The 16,913-nt window shown below is 46.4% G+C and overlaps 1 protein-coding gene across 3 annotated transcripts in view; it reads left to right on the top strand.

Annotated features, from left to right (window-relative positions):
• The window catches only part of CFAP61 (cilia and flagella associated protein 61), a 1,856,219-nt gene that overhangs the window by 1,175,101 nt on the left and 664,205 nt on the right, over nucleotides 1–16,913 (top strand). For all 3 annotated transcript variants that reach the window (XM_086927518.1, XM_086927517.1, XM_086927519.1), the window contains one exon: nucleotides 11,682–11,856. In XM_086927518.1, the coding sequence (XP_086783644.1) occupies nucleotides 11,682–11,856 (175 nt within the window). The remainder of the gene's footprint in view (nucleotides 1–11,681; nucleotides 11,857–16,913) is intronic.

Below are 16,913 nucleotides of genomic sequence, written 5' to 3'. Positions count from 1 at the left end.
AGACACCCTATAGCATGCCACTCTGCTTTATGGCTTGCCATTACACTCTGTCACTCCACTGTTCTCTACGATACACAAATCCTCTCTCCACCACTCTACTCCACTCTGCAACTCTCTGCTCCACTGTATGCCACTCTAGGGCACTATAATCTTCTGTGTTCACTCTACTTTTCTTTATGCCACTCTACGACACTCTGCTCCACTCTTTGGTTCTCTACATAACTCCATCTACTCCACTCAATGCCACTTTACTCTATGAAACACTACTCCACATCACAACACTCTGCTCTACAACACTCTACCCCACTCTAGGCCGCTCAATGACACTACCCTCAGCGACACTCCACTCGACGACACTCCACTCGACGACACTCCACACGATGACACCCCACTCTACAATACTCCAGTCTGCGACACTCCACTACACTCTACGACATGCCGCTCCACTCTACAACATGCCACTCCACTCTATGACATGCCACTCCACTCTATGACACGCCACTCCTCTCCACAACACGCCACCCCACTCTACAACATGCCACTCCACTCTTTGACATGTCACTCCACTCTATGACATGCCATTCCACTCTGACATTCTACGGTCTTCCACTCTATGACACTCTACTCTGTGCTACTCTATGATACTGTACTCCATCCACTCTATGCCACTGTCCTCCACTCTTCACAACTCCCTTTACACCATTCAATGCCCCTTTATTCCACTTTGCACTGTGACACTATTCCACTTTACTCCACTGTACTCCCCTCTAAGCCCCTCCACTCTACGCCCCTCCACTCTCCCATTATATACAACACTCTACTCCACTCTATGATGCTCCACACTACCACACTCTACACTATGCAAGTTCACTCTACTCTACCACAGTTTATGACACTCAACTCTTCGACACTCCACTGTACGACACTGTACGACACTCTACGCCACCCCACTCTATGCCATTCCACAAATCTCTACTCCACGACACTGTACGACACTCCACTCAACAACAGTGTACACCGCTCTAAATACAAGCAGATATCATTGTAGTGGTATATTATAAACTCATCATCCAGTATGATGCCACCATAAGGCACGTGTTTAACTTACCTTACACTCTCCTATTATCTCTACATTAATTACAATTTTGTTTTCTGATTCCTGAAAAATATAGTTAATATTGGTACAAATTCTTTATCTTTTGAGACATTGGATTAGTTCTGATGAGAACTTTTTTTAGATTTTTTTCAAGAACTTTTTTTCCTCCAGAAAATCAATACGACCAAACAGAACAATAGTCTCAGCAGGAGACATGTAGAATTCATTTTAAAAACACTAAGGCTGTTGGGGAGAACACTGGTGAGCCATGAGAGATCCTGATGAATGGTCAGATCTCTCTCTCCTGCAACAGGAAGCAGTATGTGGTGGTGCTGCCATACTGCTCTATAATTTCTCTATTCTGCCTCAACAGATCAATTGGTACCACAGTACCAGGAGCATGTACAGATGCAGAGATAGATGCACTGGGTGGGGGTGTAGGTGGTATAGGAGCAGACGAAGTTGAAGTTCCTACTGGAGGGACATATGCAGGGGGTGGTGGTGAAGGTCCGGATGATGCAGAAGAAGATAAAGGTGTTGTAGTAGCTGAAGAAGTGGGCACTGACAATGTTCCTGCTTCAGCTTCTTCTCACTTCTTCTGACGCCTTCTTTCAGCATGCGTCAACTTAATAGGATGAATTTCCTGAAAGTGTTTCCTCATTTCCGTGGTACCAAATGAGTTCTGTTTGACATTCCCACAGGAAATTACCTTGTTTCATAGTTTGCAGGCCACCAGTTTGGAATTCACTTTTTCCCCTCCAGGTTGCAATGAGAAAAACTCCCACACAGTTGAATCCTTCATTATCTTCATCCGCTCCACCTCTTGTTGCTACTTTTTCATCCTCTGCTGTCATTCCTTTTCCTCCTCTTCTAGCAGGACAAGATTGTTTTGTTGAGCCATCTGCAGAACCTCCAACCTGGCTTCTTAACACAGGATTTACTTTTGTGGAAAAAGCACAATCTTCACCTTTTCAATATGTCAATTGAATGGAGAAAAAGGGTTTACACTTCTTGTTTCCTACAATGGACAGAGTTCTAAACCAATGAAATGCTGTTTAACACCTTGGCTGCTAACGATATTTTCCTCCTGTGCTGGGTTCCCAGATTTACCATTGTTCATGACGAGCTCAGCTCATCAGGAGCACAGCTCAACCGTGCCTCATGACAAGATGAGCATCGAAAGGGTTAAGAAAAAGCAAAAGTACTGTGTTACAATGTCAATACTATTGCAGTACAGTATAGTTCACAAACGCAACCTGTAGTTTCAATATGACTCATTGTCAGTGACTCATTGTCAGTGAAGTGCACTCTCGAGTGTTGGTGATCCAGGCCCTCTTCCACCCGCAAGTTTCCCTGCACCTCATCCCTACTGGTCCAGTGGGCCTCTGTCTCCTTCCTCCCGCTCTGCTATTTCACTCTTTTTCACTCGTTTTTCTGCCCTCTTCTATTTTTCACCTTTCTGCTATTTTCTGCATCACTGCTCTTTTATGCCTTATTTCTGACTTTTTTCCCCCTTTCTTTTATCTCCTTTATTCTTTATTTCCCCGCCGCTGCTGCCCCTGTGGCCCCTCCCTTCCAGCACGACCAGCCCAATCCAGCTCCCCTCCCTGCCTCCCACTGTCCAGCCCTCCCGACCCCTACTTAATGGCGCGCGCGCGCATTAGACGTGCCGCTGGCACGCAAAAGGCAAGCCCATCTGTACCGATCCTCGACACAACCGCGACCAGCGCCAGGAACCCTGGATCTCCGCCCGCCAGCGCTACGACCCAGCGGCACTCAACGCACTCCACCCAGGCATCAACAACAACTGCAAGCTAGCATCACCAGCCGACACCCACGGACCCTTCAGCTGTCATCACTGCCGGCACTCCTGCAGCGCCGGCCAAGAACACGGACCCAGCACAACCCGCCTGCAAGGACACAACCGAACCAAAGACCCTCCTCAACGTCCGATCCCTCAACAAACACGCCACCGAAATCTGGGACCTCCTCAACAGCACCACACCGGACTTAGCGTTCATCACCGAAACCTGGACCAACACCACTTCGGGACCGGACATCGCTATCGCCATCCCCCAAGGATACAGGATCTCCAGGAAGGACTGCCCCACCCGCCCCGGAGGAGGAATCGCCATCATCCACAAACCCAGCCTCCACCTGAGCACACTCCCCGACGAGCCCACAGAACTGATGGAACACCTTCACTTCAAGATACTGGCCAGCCCCAACCTCACGCTCAGTGGAAACCTCATCTACCGACCCCCTGGACCCCGTGGACCTTTTGCCAACTCCATCACGGACATCATCATCACGGACATCATCTCCCCGCAGACCATTACATCCACCAACTACATACACCCTGCTGGGAGACCTCAACTTTCACCTCGACAACTAACTGAACCCCAACACCACATCCCTCCTGGACAACCTCCAAAACATTGGACTATGCCAGATTGTGACCGAGCCCATGCACTCAACAGGACACACCCTCGACCCCCTCTTCATTACAGGAAACTCCATCACCTTCAGCCACACCACCTAACTCCCATGGACCGACCATCGCTGCTACTACATCCCCTTCAGAACACCCACCATCCACAGACACCAGCACCTGCTCCCACGAAGAAACTGGACCAAAATGGAAGCCGTCGCCTAATGGATGAGAAACAGCTGCCTACAACTATACACCAAAAAAACAGAAGTACTCATCATGGGCCCAAACCTGCCGCCTGGAGGACACCTGGTGGCCACGCACCCTCGGAAATCCGCCAACCTCCAGGGATCATGCCCGCAATCTGGGAATCATCCTGGACTCCGAGCTCAAAATGGACCGCCAAATCAACTCCGTCTCATCTTCCTGCTACCACACCCTCCGCCTCCTTCGTAAGACCTTCAAATGGATCCCCCTCGAAGACCAAAAGACCGTCACTCACGTCCTGGTCAGCAGCAGACTCAACTACGGCAACACACTCTACGCCGGAATAAGACTAGTCCTTAACATGCCAAAACACTGCGACATCTCCCAGCACCTGCACACACTCCACTAGCTCCCCGTCGAGAATCACTTTCAAGATACTCACACACGCACAAGCACACAAGGCCCTCCATGGCACCTGACCAGCATACCTGAACAGCCAACTCAAATTCCACGCACCCCATAGGGCCCTACTATCAGCCCAGCTCTCCTACGCCCTGATCCCCCGCACCAGAAACACCAGATCAGGAGGCCGCTCCTTCTCCTTCCTTCTGCTCCACCTCAGACAGACAACATCGCTCCCCATCTTTGCAAGAAACCTCACGACCTGGCTCTTCGACATACCCCCTCCTTGATGGAATGGAACGTGCGAGGCATCACTTCCTTTATCCCTTTCTCAGTCAATATCATCCTGAGTTTCCTCCCACCGCCTCTGTAGTCTTACTTCAAAAACTCCCCCATTTACCGGGGCATCCTCTATTAATATAGACCACCATAAACCAGTTCATAGCTCTCTTCCAATCCATCAAGGAGGGGGTTGTATCAGAGCCCCATGCTCTTGCTATGTTTATCTTGGCAATCATCAGTCAGACATGTTTTTTATTTAAACTTTATTGAACATTTTTATAATAATCACTATTAAAGACTATTAAAGATTTTGTTGTGTGCATTACTGAAATACAGATTGTATTGAAAATATTGGGGATTTTTTTGAGAAAGATGAAATATCTGCTTATGTACATATTGGTGTGCTTATCCATTGAGAAAGCCAATAGGCTCACTTTCTATATTTATATTCTGTGACACTGACACACTCAGAAAGTCTTCTTGCCTACGTGTGGCCAGGCAGCACTCTTCCAGGCAGGTAACCACAGTGTCCTGGGGGTTTTGGTCAGCTCAGGGAGTGGAGCTGGGTGCCTTTCTCCCCTTTAATTATAATTCAGTCCCCAGTGCCTGTGGTAGGCTCAGGAGGGGGCCACGCTCATTCTCCCTCTGTACAAAATTGCAAGTCCTGAGGGATGGGGTCATCAGGGCAGAAATCAGCTTTGGAAGGGGGCACTTTGCATGCCCATGCCCCAAATTACAATATACATTCACCCCCCTCCCCAACCACCCCCCCAGGCCATGACACACACCGCGGGCCATATTAATTAAATATTAGAATGGCTGCCCCTCTTTTTCCCCCCCACCATCCTATGGAAGTACTGCAGGATTGCTGCAAAAACACCAATGTTTTGAAAATAATTTGGCCCAGGTATGGGAGGTCTTTCTGCCCCTCTGGCCCTCACAAGGGCTAGAGGCAGGTAGCCCTATCCTGCCCCTTTATAATATTTTCTTAAACACTTTCTGGACAGTTGACTAAGTCCCCAAGTTCTGTACCAGGTGTGTCAACATTTGTGTTCATGTTACAGCCAGCTAATCAGAGCACTCACTCCTGTAGGAGAGAGGTGGCTCAAGGGAGAAAAAAAGTTCCCTCAGCTGATCAGAGTGCTCTGCTATGTGTTTTTTAAGTTGTGCTTGCGGAACCCTCAAACTCAACCGGCTGGATATAAAAATATGCATTTTGGACCCCCCCGTCCCAGCCCACTACTTGATGGATCACCCAAAAACTTTGCTTGAATCAACTGAGCAAAAAAGAGCTCTTGACCCTCGTTAGGAGCGTAAATAGTGGCCAGCGTAAGCGTGTGCATGCCGAGGGTCATTGATAACGCCAGAAGCCTCCCTTTGATTTTTGACACCTTCTCCCTCACCTTGGACACAAGTCAGGATATCTGCCGGGGGAGCAGGGGCTGCCCTCCATGGGCTCACCCTATGAATGCGGTCTAGTCTGATAGAAAATTCAGGAGTTTCACGCCGGCTGGTATGAAAGAGATCCACCACCAGTGCCTCGATGTCGTCTTCCTCCTCACCTTGTGCCATGCCACAAATGCAGATGTTGTTCCACTGAGACCTGTTCTCCAGGTCTTCTTTGTGGACCTGGAGATCCAGATTCTGTTCCTGCAGCTTGAGGACATCTTGCTGGAGATTCTCGAGTTCTTCGTCTCGTGCTCGTCCAAGGTGCTGATCCGCCCCCCCCCCCAGGGTATCCACATCTCAGCGCATCTCCCTCAGATCCACCGACAGCTCGTCCTTCATGGTGTAGGAAAGAAGGGTCCCAGTAGAGCTATTATCCATTTGCTTGCATTTATTATAGAAAAATCAGATGTAATGACATACAATGTCAGTTAATCACAATGCATGATCCATATCATTTGGTCAAATAAAAGTGCCCCAAGAAAGGAAAGGGGAGTGGGATAGCGTGATGCTGTGAGGGAAAAAGGACAGTGAGGGAGTAGAGTATATTTGCTAGGAATATGTCTTCGGAGACAGACTGTGTAAGTCAGACAGCGTTGCACACAATAGATTTGTTGGCGAGATACATAGTAAGAGATCTTCACCCTCTTGTTTGAGAGGTGCATCTCTCCACGAGTGTGTAATTTGTACTCCACTGAACCTCTACTGGTTCTTATGACATTCTAACACATATTGATTGTACAGTAATGAGTGTGGTATTCCACATCACTGCTTTATAACCTAACATAGTGGAGATCTTCATCCTATAAGTAAAATAGTGCTGAACCAAATGGTATCCTGTGCTAGATATACAGTAAGAGATCTTCACCCTCGTGCCTGAGAGGTGCATCTCTCCACGAATATGGTACTTGTAATCCATTGAACTTAGACTGGTTTAATGAGACTTGAGCATGTATTCATTGCACGGTAATGAATGTGGAATTGGCCCTATGCAACCCAATATGGCAAGAGACCTTGTACCCTCGGGGTTGAGAGGTACCCCAATTCCATTACCTGAACAACGCACAATTATAATGATGCCATGGGCAGCTGTATCGTTACTGCACTGTGATCTCTCTCAATAATGTGACCTTTTCCAGCCATTCTTGAATGATTGGGTCGGGCTCCCCTTTTGCAACATGGTGCAATTACCATCCATCTCGGCCACCTATTAAGTATTTTGAAACATCGCGGCTGCTGCCGTCACCCCATATGGGCCTTTCGTAGCGCTCTGAACTTCGGCTCTCACGAACAGTCCTGGTAGCTTTATGTTGCCATTGACAACGTCAGGTTGTCACTCATAACGCTCAGGACTTAATGTCCTTCTTTTATTTTTACGAACAGTGCGTGGAGCTTCATGTTGCTATTAACAACGCTCCAGAGCCAATGTCCTTCATTTATCTTTAAAAACCCTCCCCGCAGGCCACGCCCACTCGCTTGCATTCAGCAAACGCGGGAAGGCTGCGACTGAGAGCTCCGTGACTGTGTTACTAAGGTACGATTAATCCCTTTTTTCCTAGATTTTCTCCACCTTACCAACTCCAACGAGTGTTTTTTTAACTTATCCCCCCTCCCCCGATTGCTTCATAGATGCGGCAATTCTGAAGCGATCGCTATGACGCCCCGCCGAGTTTTATGTTAAGGACACTCCGACCTTTATGGACCATCTAGGTGAGCACTATTCCCATAATATGGTGTGATTTTACGTATACAATGATGATCTATCCATTGTAACTCATTTAATTCGCCCATAGATTAAGTGGGTCAGTGTCACGTGATTTCATATCTCTTCAACGAGCCACGCTCATTCGCTGAAAACCGCCAGAGGTCTCTTTCTCAAACTCCGTGTATTGTGACACAAGGTGAGACTTAATTCTCTCGCACTGGCATCAGCCAATATACTATTAAGTTGGTCTCACAATCCCTTTCCCTGTTCACTGTTTAGAGACGCGGCACATCGGAGGCGATCCTTAGTGACGCACCACCGTCACTTCTAACCTTGGGTGATAATAGAGGTAAACCCCAATCCCCACATAATGCTGATTCTATCTGAGTAATGTTGCTTAGCCCACTAATACTCGTCACCTTGCCCACAGATTCAGCTTAATCACCCGATGTGAATAATGAGGATATAATCCTGCCACTTGCTCGGACTGAGTAGGTATGTTTCTTTGTGGTCTACTCAAACCGTACTAGTAACCCTAGTTCCCCTTTTCCCTCTTCTACTTGATACATTCTTGGCCTGATTTAACCATGCCCAAACGTTACTTCTGACATGGCACCTTAAATAGGATGGGCTGTGTGATCCTAAGAGGTCACTATTCAGTATGGGATTAATTGGTCTCCCCTGGCCGAGTCAGGATGTTGTGTTTCTGTGTGTTATCCTGTATACGCCAGATAATATATTTTTTTTAAAAACTTGATACCCCTCACGGGTTGTACAGAATTGCTTAGAAAGGTGTACTTTAGGTTTTGATTCTTTTCTCGTGTGTGTTATTTCTTAAAACATTGGTTACAATATCTGCAATTGTTTGCCCACAAATGCCCATGGTAACAGTGTTAGTAATGTGTTTACCGCTCACTACGGTAACTTTGACATTGATTGTCGGCGTTTTACACCTTATTGTTTTATATTTCTAGATACTGTAGTGCTCCTTTGTTGACTACCCTGTCCTGATGAAGACCCCGATGTAAGGCTAGACAAACGCCTACAAGTGTAGCGTGGGGTCGAAACGTCGACGGCTACTTCTATGTTCTGTTCGGTTGACACTCCCCCATTATTCTGAACTCTTCGGTGTCAACAGAAATAGTTTAAACCTATGGGATATGTTATAATCCCCCAATTTCTTTGGCTCAGGGATCTGAAGCCATGAAACTGTATTGCATTCAAAATTAATATTGCAATATATAAGTTGTCACGAACTCTACTCCCTCACTGTCCTTTTTCCCTCACAGCATCACGCTATCCCACTCCCCTTTCCTTTCTTGGGGCACTTTTATTTGACCAAATGATATGGATCATGCATTGTGATTAACTGACATTGTATGTCATTACATCTGATTTTTCTATAATAAATGCAAGCAAATGGATAATAGCTCTACTGGGACCCTTTTTTCCTACACCATATAGCACCCAGGTCCCGTGTGGATTCCTCGGGTAGAACCTCCCTCTTAGATCAAGCTCGTCCTTCATGGCAGATAAATCTTCACAAAGGGAAGAAAAAAGGGACTCCAGGAAAGATTGACTGGCGGAGCCTCTGGACCCACTGCACCCTCAGTCTCCTCCAAGTACTGTGCTCCAGGTTGGCTCTCCCGCAGCTACACCGTCTTGAGCAATAGGTCCTTTACTGATCTGTCCTTCTTGCCCTTTGAGGCCGCCATTTCACCGCAACGTTAGTGACTCACAGGACGGGAATGAGCCCAATGTGAAGGCTCAATAAGCAGGGGGGCACTGCGTTTGAGGAAAAGAGGGAGTAGTAAAACTGTTGCTGTCCCTCTCCGTCACAATGCTGTCCTGCCCTGGACGTGCTGCTTCTCTCACCTCTTGGTAGGGCCCTCCGACGTGATGCTATCGTGTCCCTGGCTTCCCGCTGCCTTCTTCTCTTGATGGGCTCCGTACGCGGACACCAGACCCCTCAGGGCCACCCCAGTGAGGCAGGCGATATAGTGGAGATATAGTTGGGTCAGAAGTCGATGAGCTCAACTGTTCGTCTTCTGGCTTAGGACGCTCGTGTCACAAATTATTCCAATGCCCCATATTGGTCTGATGCCTAGTGCAAGTCTCTGAGACATGTAACATGGCCCACTCCAGTCTCACCTCAAGTGTAGCCCCATGGGCAGTGAGCGTGCCTCCTTTCGGCCCCTGCAGCCTGTAAGTTGCTGCCTCGGGGCTCCCAGCTCGCCGATCACACCAGGGGGGAGAGGCCTCTGCAAACGAGGCAGCCACGCAAGGTCCTCCTCGCAGCCGATTTCCTCTGCGGATCCAGCAGTCTTCAGTGGTGAGGCCTACTTGGGCCCATGAGGCCAGGGCCTTGCGTAGCGTCTTTGTCCCAGTCCCTTAGCTGCCCGCAATGGCAAGGTCCCGCTCTGCCTGCAGCCAAGAGCGCCGATCAGGCCTCCCCACTGCACCGGCCCCCCTGCAAGACACGGAGTCCGGTGGAGGTCCTGATCAAGGCACCTCCCTCACTGAGGCCTTTGCTCAGTTCCTGGCCCAGTCTGCGCCACGCCTCTGGCTGCCCGCACTCGCTCAGGACCACTTCTGGGACAGCAACGTGACACTCCTTGGCCCCTCGGAGTCTTGCACTGCCGTTGGGAGGGGGCCCAGGTTGGTTTCAGAGACCCCTGGTTGCCGAAAATGCTATTTAGGGCCCGGTGGGTGTGGAGAAAGTCTTACTGAGACGCCATCTTGGCCACGCCCCAGACTTTATTTTTTATGCACCAAAATACTACTTTGAGGACAATTCATGCATTTATTTGCACTTTGAAATGAAGTCTTCGGGGGGAAGTGGGGGGAGAGATACAATGATAGTAGACAGTACACCCATCCGTCACTTTCATTACTATGAAACCTATGTTTGGTTAGTCTTTATTTCTTCCAGCGCCATATGCAGTCTATCTTTGACGGTTTCCTATATACTACTTTGATTTACTTAAACGATGTTCTCTTGAGAGAGCAGGTGCATATTTAGGTATATCTGCGAGAGGAGAAAGAAAGAAGCATGTTTGCAGGCAACACATTTTTTTTGTCTCTGACATATAATGATCCTTGTGTAGTAAGAACAGTTTAGTGCATAGTATGACTCGGTGTAAGGAGTATGGGCATTATGTATGTTTGTATGAATACCAATACATTCAGATATATAATTTATAATAATGTTTTGCTGCTGAAAATGAGCAGGTAAATTGAATGTCCACCGAATGCTATGTCCCACCTCTTTGTACTCTATTTGCCAATCTGGCAATGAGGAACTAGACAGTTGTAGATTAAAACCCCCAAAATTGTATTAGCTCTGTTAAGAGTTGTCTTAAGTTAAGCTGTTGGTATGACTTAAAATACATTATTTCAATAGCTTATGAAAAAATCAAGAGTGAATCTGGATAGATTCTAGTCCATGCAAATACACTTCACCACTTACTGGCTCAGTGCCTACGGTTGAGCAGTTTCAGTCCCCACGTGTAACAGATGAACATATGTATGTGGTATTTAAATGGTGCATACCTAGCCGAAGCCAAGGATGCAGTCAACAAGTGATTTGAGAAGTATCTGGTTTGCGACTGCATAATAACGTAATATTCTTTAAAGAGTCTTCAACTCTTTCCAGAATTGAAGCAGGCTGTGGTGGTCATGATTGATATAGGAATGTTGATCTTGATGCATAGAGGGAAAAGGCTTGTTTTCTCTATTTTTTCCACTTCTGTGTTCCCCTTCTAATTGTGTCCTGGCTGCCGGTGAGCCGAGAGCCACCAGAGTTGGTGAGCTTGTCAGTCAGACAGGTGGGGCGGACTGACTCTACCCCTGGGCAGAAGTGTGAGAAGGCCATTCCATCGTGTTCCCAGTTCTCTGGTAGGATGAAGGTTGGAATAAAACAAAGGGACAAGCCTTGCCCATGCAGTCACTCAATCAATAATCCTCACACTTAAAAAAGCCTTAATTCATTATGACCACCTAGTCAATGTATGTAGGTAAAGCAAATATGTGCAGCTGTTTCAGAGTAGAAATTCTGTTTAATTTGACCACTCTCCTTCTATTTGTGCGTTCCTTATTTCCATGTCCCTCAGGTCCCGTGTCCCTCAGGAGCAGATATCAGTGAACTAGTGACTAACAGAGAAATAGAAGACTGCTCCAACAAGAGGTACACTGGCAAGGTTCCTTCAAACCTTTTTTCGCTTCAGGACCACCAAGACTGCCAGCGCGCTCTGAACTGGCTTCAAGACTATTTTGTACATAACGAAGGTAAGAATTCTGGTGGCCATCAGCATTCACAAAAATGTTGTTTTTTTCGTGGGTAATTAGTGATATTCTACCCGCGGCTGCAGTATGTAATTAGTGCCTAATTAATTCCAGCAAGATCTTTCATCTGTCATGTTTTGTTTTCCAGATTCATTTACAGCATGTTGTCATTTTTTGGGGATATTTACAAGGGGAAAAAAGGCTTGATGTAGTTTAATTATCTGTAATTATTGTATGGCAAAAAATGAAAGTCCTAAGAGCCATGCATAGCTAAACTCATTAACAAACTAATTAAAGAATAATTTAATTAGCAAGCTTGTATTGCAGTCATGTGGAAAATGTGTATCACTGTGCGTTGCTGAAAAGAACTTGCAAAACGAAAGAGGCCACCGTCGGATATAATTTTGAGAATTCAGCATCCACTTATTGCATGTCAAGTCTTTTGACAGCTATTCACACGGCGAAAGGAAAAACTCACAAATAATTACTTTATTTTAAATTAAATCGGGAAGGGGAGATGTCATTGGCATTCATCAGTATAATGGCAGCCTTGTTTTTAAACAGTAAATGTGATTTTGGGTTTTTTATGGAGACAATTGGGAGAGCGAGAAATTAATGCTGAGTATTGTTTCGTTAAATGAATGACCATGTAATTGTAGCGTTCATGGGGAATACGTTTACTGTTTCTATGATACAACCCCTTTTATGTATTATTATTTGCTTTATTTTTCATTAGTTATTATCAAATGAGGAGCTTTAAATGTCATGGCCGATCTCCCCTTAAAGCATCGGCACTCCCCCTTTTCTAGCTCTTTTGCATTGCCAGCCAGGGAATAGGAGTGCTCACACTTCTAGAAGGTGGGTGTAGCTTCAATGTAAACATACTGCTTCCTACCCATCTCCCTCAGCGTTGAATGGCACAAGAGGGTGGAGACAACCTCTTCTGTGAAAGATTCTATCACCGATCGCTCCTCTTGCTGAGTCTGTTTTAAGCCATCGATGGAAGTTCAGGAGGTGAAGAAAGGGAAGGATTGCTCACACGGGCATGCAGAGGGAAGAAGACAAGGCATAAGACAGAGGAAGCGGGGATCAGTCATGCTCGAGGCTGATGAAGTAGGAGAGAATAAGACACACATGGAATTCTGGGAAAGATCAAGAGATTAGCCACTCATGAAGGTTTTGCACAGCGTTGGGGCAGATCATCCATAGGCAAATATCTAATAGGAGATTGTCAGCAGCACATAAAAGATACACCAGTAGGGGGTAATTAACCAAATATGAACACGTTCAATCGGAGGGTATCAGCCTGAAAGGATATCTCAGCGAGTCAAGGTCTGCCAGTGGACCAGTCGTACAATAGTTTCTGGTAATGGAGTAGGTACAAGTCTGACAGAGGAACAGTCCCACAAAGCAGTGGGACAAGGCATTAGCTACAAATGTCAACTTTTGAAGTTTGTTCCCCTATGGAAGCATTACCATAGTAATTGTATGTAATGAGCCAGAAGTGTCGTTTTGGCCAACACCATTGCGCATGCTGAGCCCTGGAGCTCCACAAGTACCATAATTCGGTGTCCGGCTGAGTAAGGCATTATAGCACTGTTCCTTTTGGGAGCTCTGCATGCTGATCGTTTTCAGATGAGGAGAAAAGTACCTGTGAATGGAAGGCCTTGGTGAATAGAACCCAGTTACTCAAGCAGCTCTGTATTTGTGCATGGCTCTACTATATTCTATAGCCATGACATTGTTGATTACTGTTTCTATTGTGGAAATGTGTATTCTGATCAAATGAACTTTTTAAGTCAATGTTTGAATATGAATATCAAGCAAAACTTTAAACTATGAAATAAAAAATCACTAAAATAATTTAATTAAAAAGTTGTTGTATTATGTTTACTAGCAGCCCGTCCCGACGTTGTCCGGGTATGAATTGCTTCCGGCCAGTAGTATATTGTTTTGTAGGATTTAGTTTTGATAGCATTTCATATCTGTGACAGGCCTGTGAAATGCTCCGATTCACAGTGCACTGTTGATGCACTTAAGAGTGCGCGGTCAGTAGTGTGTGAACTCGAGTTTCCCTACTTTATTTTTCCTTGCAATATTATATAGCGCGAACTCGACAACATGGCATGAGCACAATTTACATTACAGAAGAACACATTCATTTGTGGTAGGCACGGGTAGACAAAGCGATTTGCCTGGAATCACAGGATGTTGAGCTGATGCCGAGATTCGAACGTAGCTCCCCAGCTCTAAAGTTTGCAATTCTAGAACTTGTGGCGGGAGGTGTGTCTAAAAGTGTATGTCGGTGCTGGCCATCAATGAGAGAGACCTGTGCATTTTTCAAATTGGTGGTGAAAAAATATGAGTATGTTAATGGAGATGTGAGCCGCCGTGCCACCAATGTACTTACCGGGGGAGGGTAAACACCAATTATTCCGCAACTTTCTTTCCGCATACCATCCCTCCGCATACTTTCATTACGAAAGTACCATGACTCCGCAATGCCATTATAACGCATGGCATTACATTTTATATGCTTTTACCACGCATACATTTACAACAAAATTCGTTGTAAATGCATGAATGGTAAAAGCATGTTTTTTTTAAAGTTTACATAAGGTAAGTATGGGTATAGGGGTACATGTTTTGGGGTATTGAGGTATATGTTTTGGGGTGTTTGGGTATTTTAAGGGTTCAGATATAGTTTTGTGTTATGGGGTACAGGGGTAGTTTTAGGGTTTAGGGATAGGTATGGGTTTTGGGGTACAGGGATATTTTTAGGGTTCAGGGCTAGGTTTGGATTTTGGGGTATAGGGGTATTTTTAGGGTTAGGTTTGGGTTTTGGGGTACAGGTGTATTTTTAGGGTTCAGAGCTAGGTTTGGGGTACAGGGGTATTTTTATGGTTCAGGGCTAGGTTTGGGGGTACAGGGGTATTTTAGGGTTCAGGGGTAGGTTTGGGTTTTAGGGTACAGGGTTATTTTTATGGTTCAGGGCTAGGTTTGGGTTTTGGGGTACAGGGGTATTTTTAGGGTTCAGGGTAGGTTTGGGGGTACAGGGGTATTTTAAGGGTTCAGGGCTAGGTTTGGGGTACAGGGGTAATTTTGGGTTCAGGGGTAGGTTTGGGTGTACAGGGGTATTTTTAGGGTTCAGGGCACGGTTTGGGTTTTGGGGTATAGGGGTATTTTTAGGGTTCAGGGGTAGGTTTGGGTTTTGAGGTACAGGGGTATTTATAGGGTTCAGGGCTAGGTTTGGATTTTGGGGTACAGGGGTGTTTATAGGTTTCAGGGCAAGGTTTTGGTTTTGGTGTACAGGGGTATTTTTAGGGTTTAGGGATAGGTTTGTGTTTTGGGGTACAGGGTATATTTATAGGGTTAAGATGGGTTAGTGTTTAAGGGTGTTGGTGTATTTTAAGGAGTAAGGGTGGGTTATGATTATGGGGTGCAGGGCTATTTAAAAGGAGTAGGGTGGACACCCGGAGCTGGAATGTACAGAACCTGGGAAGAAAAAACAATGAAATATTGGGCACAACGCTCTCTTTTTTTCCCCGTAATCCCACTCCCTGCACACACCCACGCCCCCAGCACACGCCCACAGCACACGATATAAGACATGGCATGAAGGGCGAAACGTACCACACGCCCCCAGCATTTGTCACGCCCCCAGTACACGCTCACAGCACAATGCAGACACGCCCACAAGGGACTACTTTGCTGGCACCGTTCTTTTACCTTCTAAATGTATATGGTGGGCGTCTGCATAGCCTATGTCCTTCTGCTGCAACTGCCCTATCCAATGCTATATTGGGTGTTGTGATTGGTGCTGTGGTTCCTGAGATTACCCGCCTCAAAGGTTTGGGCTCTCTCTTTATTATATTAGTATAGATTGTTAAAAATAACAATGTTTGAGATTAATATTTAATGTTATCATGCTGATTGCATATGTCCTCAAGATATTCTTTTTAGGTTTCGCCTGTCGAAAGCTGCGCAGCAGTGTTTCGCGCAGGCAAAATCTTTTGTTTTACAGTATGTGGGCTTTGTCCCGCCTCTGTCTTCCATTGGCTAGCTCCATAAATGGAGGCTAGCCATTGAAAGAGAGAGGCGTCCGTCATTCTGCGAGGCGACTCGTGGGCGTTCCGGCGATTTTTTTTTTCTCATCCTTCCCCTTTTAGCACATCATTGCGGCGGTGGGCGGGTGTTTTTTTTTTTTACCGTGTTGTTTTCGTCTTTTTGGAAGTGCCTTTAGCTGGAGTGGTCGGCGAGATTTAAGTTGCCAGGAAGTACTTTGTATTTGCCATCAGGTAATCCAATTTTCTTTTAGCCCCGTCTTGTAATTTTCTTTTAACCCCGTCTTATGTTTTCTCCATGTTTGTTTTACGGCTCGTAATTTTGTTTTAACCCTGTCTCATGTCCTCTCCATCTCCATGTTTGTTTTACGTCTTTCCGTCTCTTGTTGCTGTTGTCTCTGTTTTCCGTCAATGGAATGCATCCGGCGGCATGTTTATTGGTTAAGTCTTTGCGTGTGTTAAGCAGCGGGCGGGGTCCTTGCTTCCCCCCTAATGCACCCCTGAGTGTGCGGAGGAGCGAGGCAGGGTCCGGCTTTGTTTCCAGTGAGCCCGGGCACTGCTCTGATAACAGGATTACTCATTGCTTTCTTTTCGGGTGTTGGGGGGGGGGGTGAACGATGCAGTCGGCCGAGACAACCCCCTGACGTCCTTTCCCAGGCCGCGCTGTGATTGGCTGCCGGCCCGGGACACCCCCGTGACGTAATTCCCTGGGCCGCGCTGTGATTGGCTGCCGGCCCGGGACCTGACTTGTATTTATATGCTATCTCCGACTTAAACTCGACCTTCAACGCGGACGGTGCATTGTAAATTGTAAACTATGTAGCCAGGGATCCAGGAGGCTCAGGCATATACCGTTAGTAAGCTCTATCCCCAACACTGCTGATGCATTGTAAACTGTAAACAATAGATTTGGGGATCCAGAAGACTTCGGTTATGTGATTTGTAAAGGCTGCCCACCGCGCCACCAGCACATTCGAAAGTGTTAACAGCCCAGGG

This window comes from Lissotriton vulgaris, chromosome 6, assembly GCF_964263255.1.
Source record: "Lissotriton vulgaris chromosome 6, aLisVul1.2, whole genome shotgun sequence".
Taxonomy (NCBI): domain Eukaryota; kingdom Metazoa; phylum Chordata; class Amphibia; order Caudata; family Salamandridae; genus Lissotriton; species Lissotriton vulgaris.
This window is presented reverse-complemented; position numbering and strand designations above follow the sequence as displayed.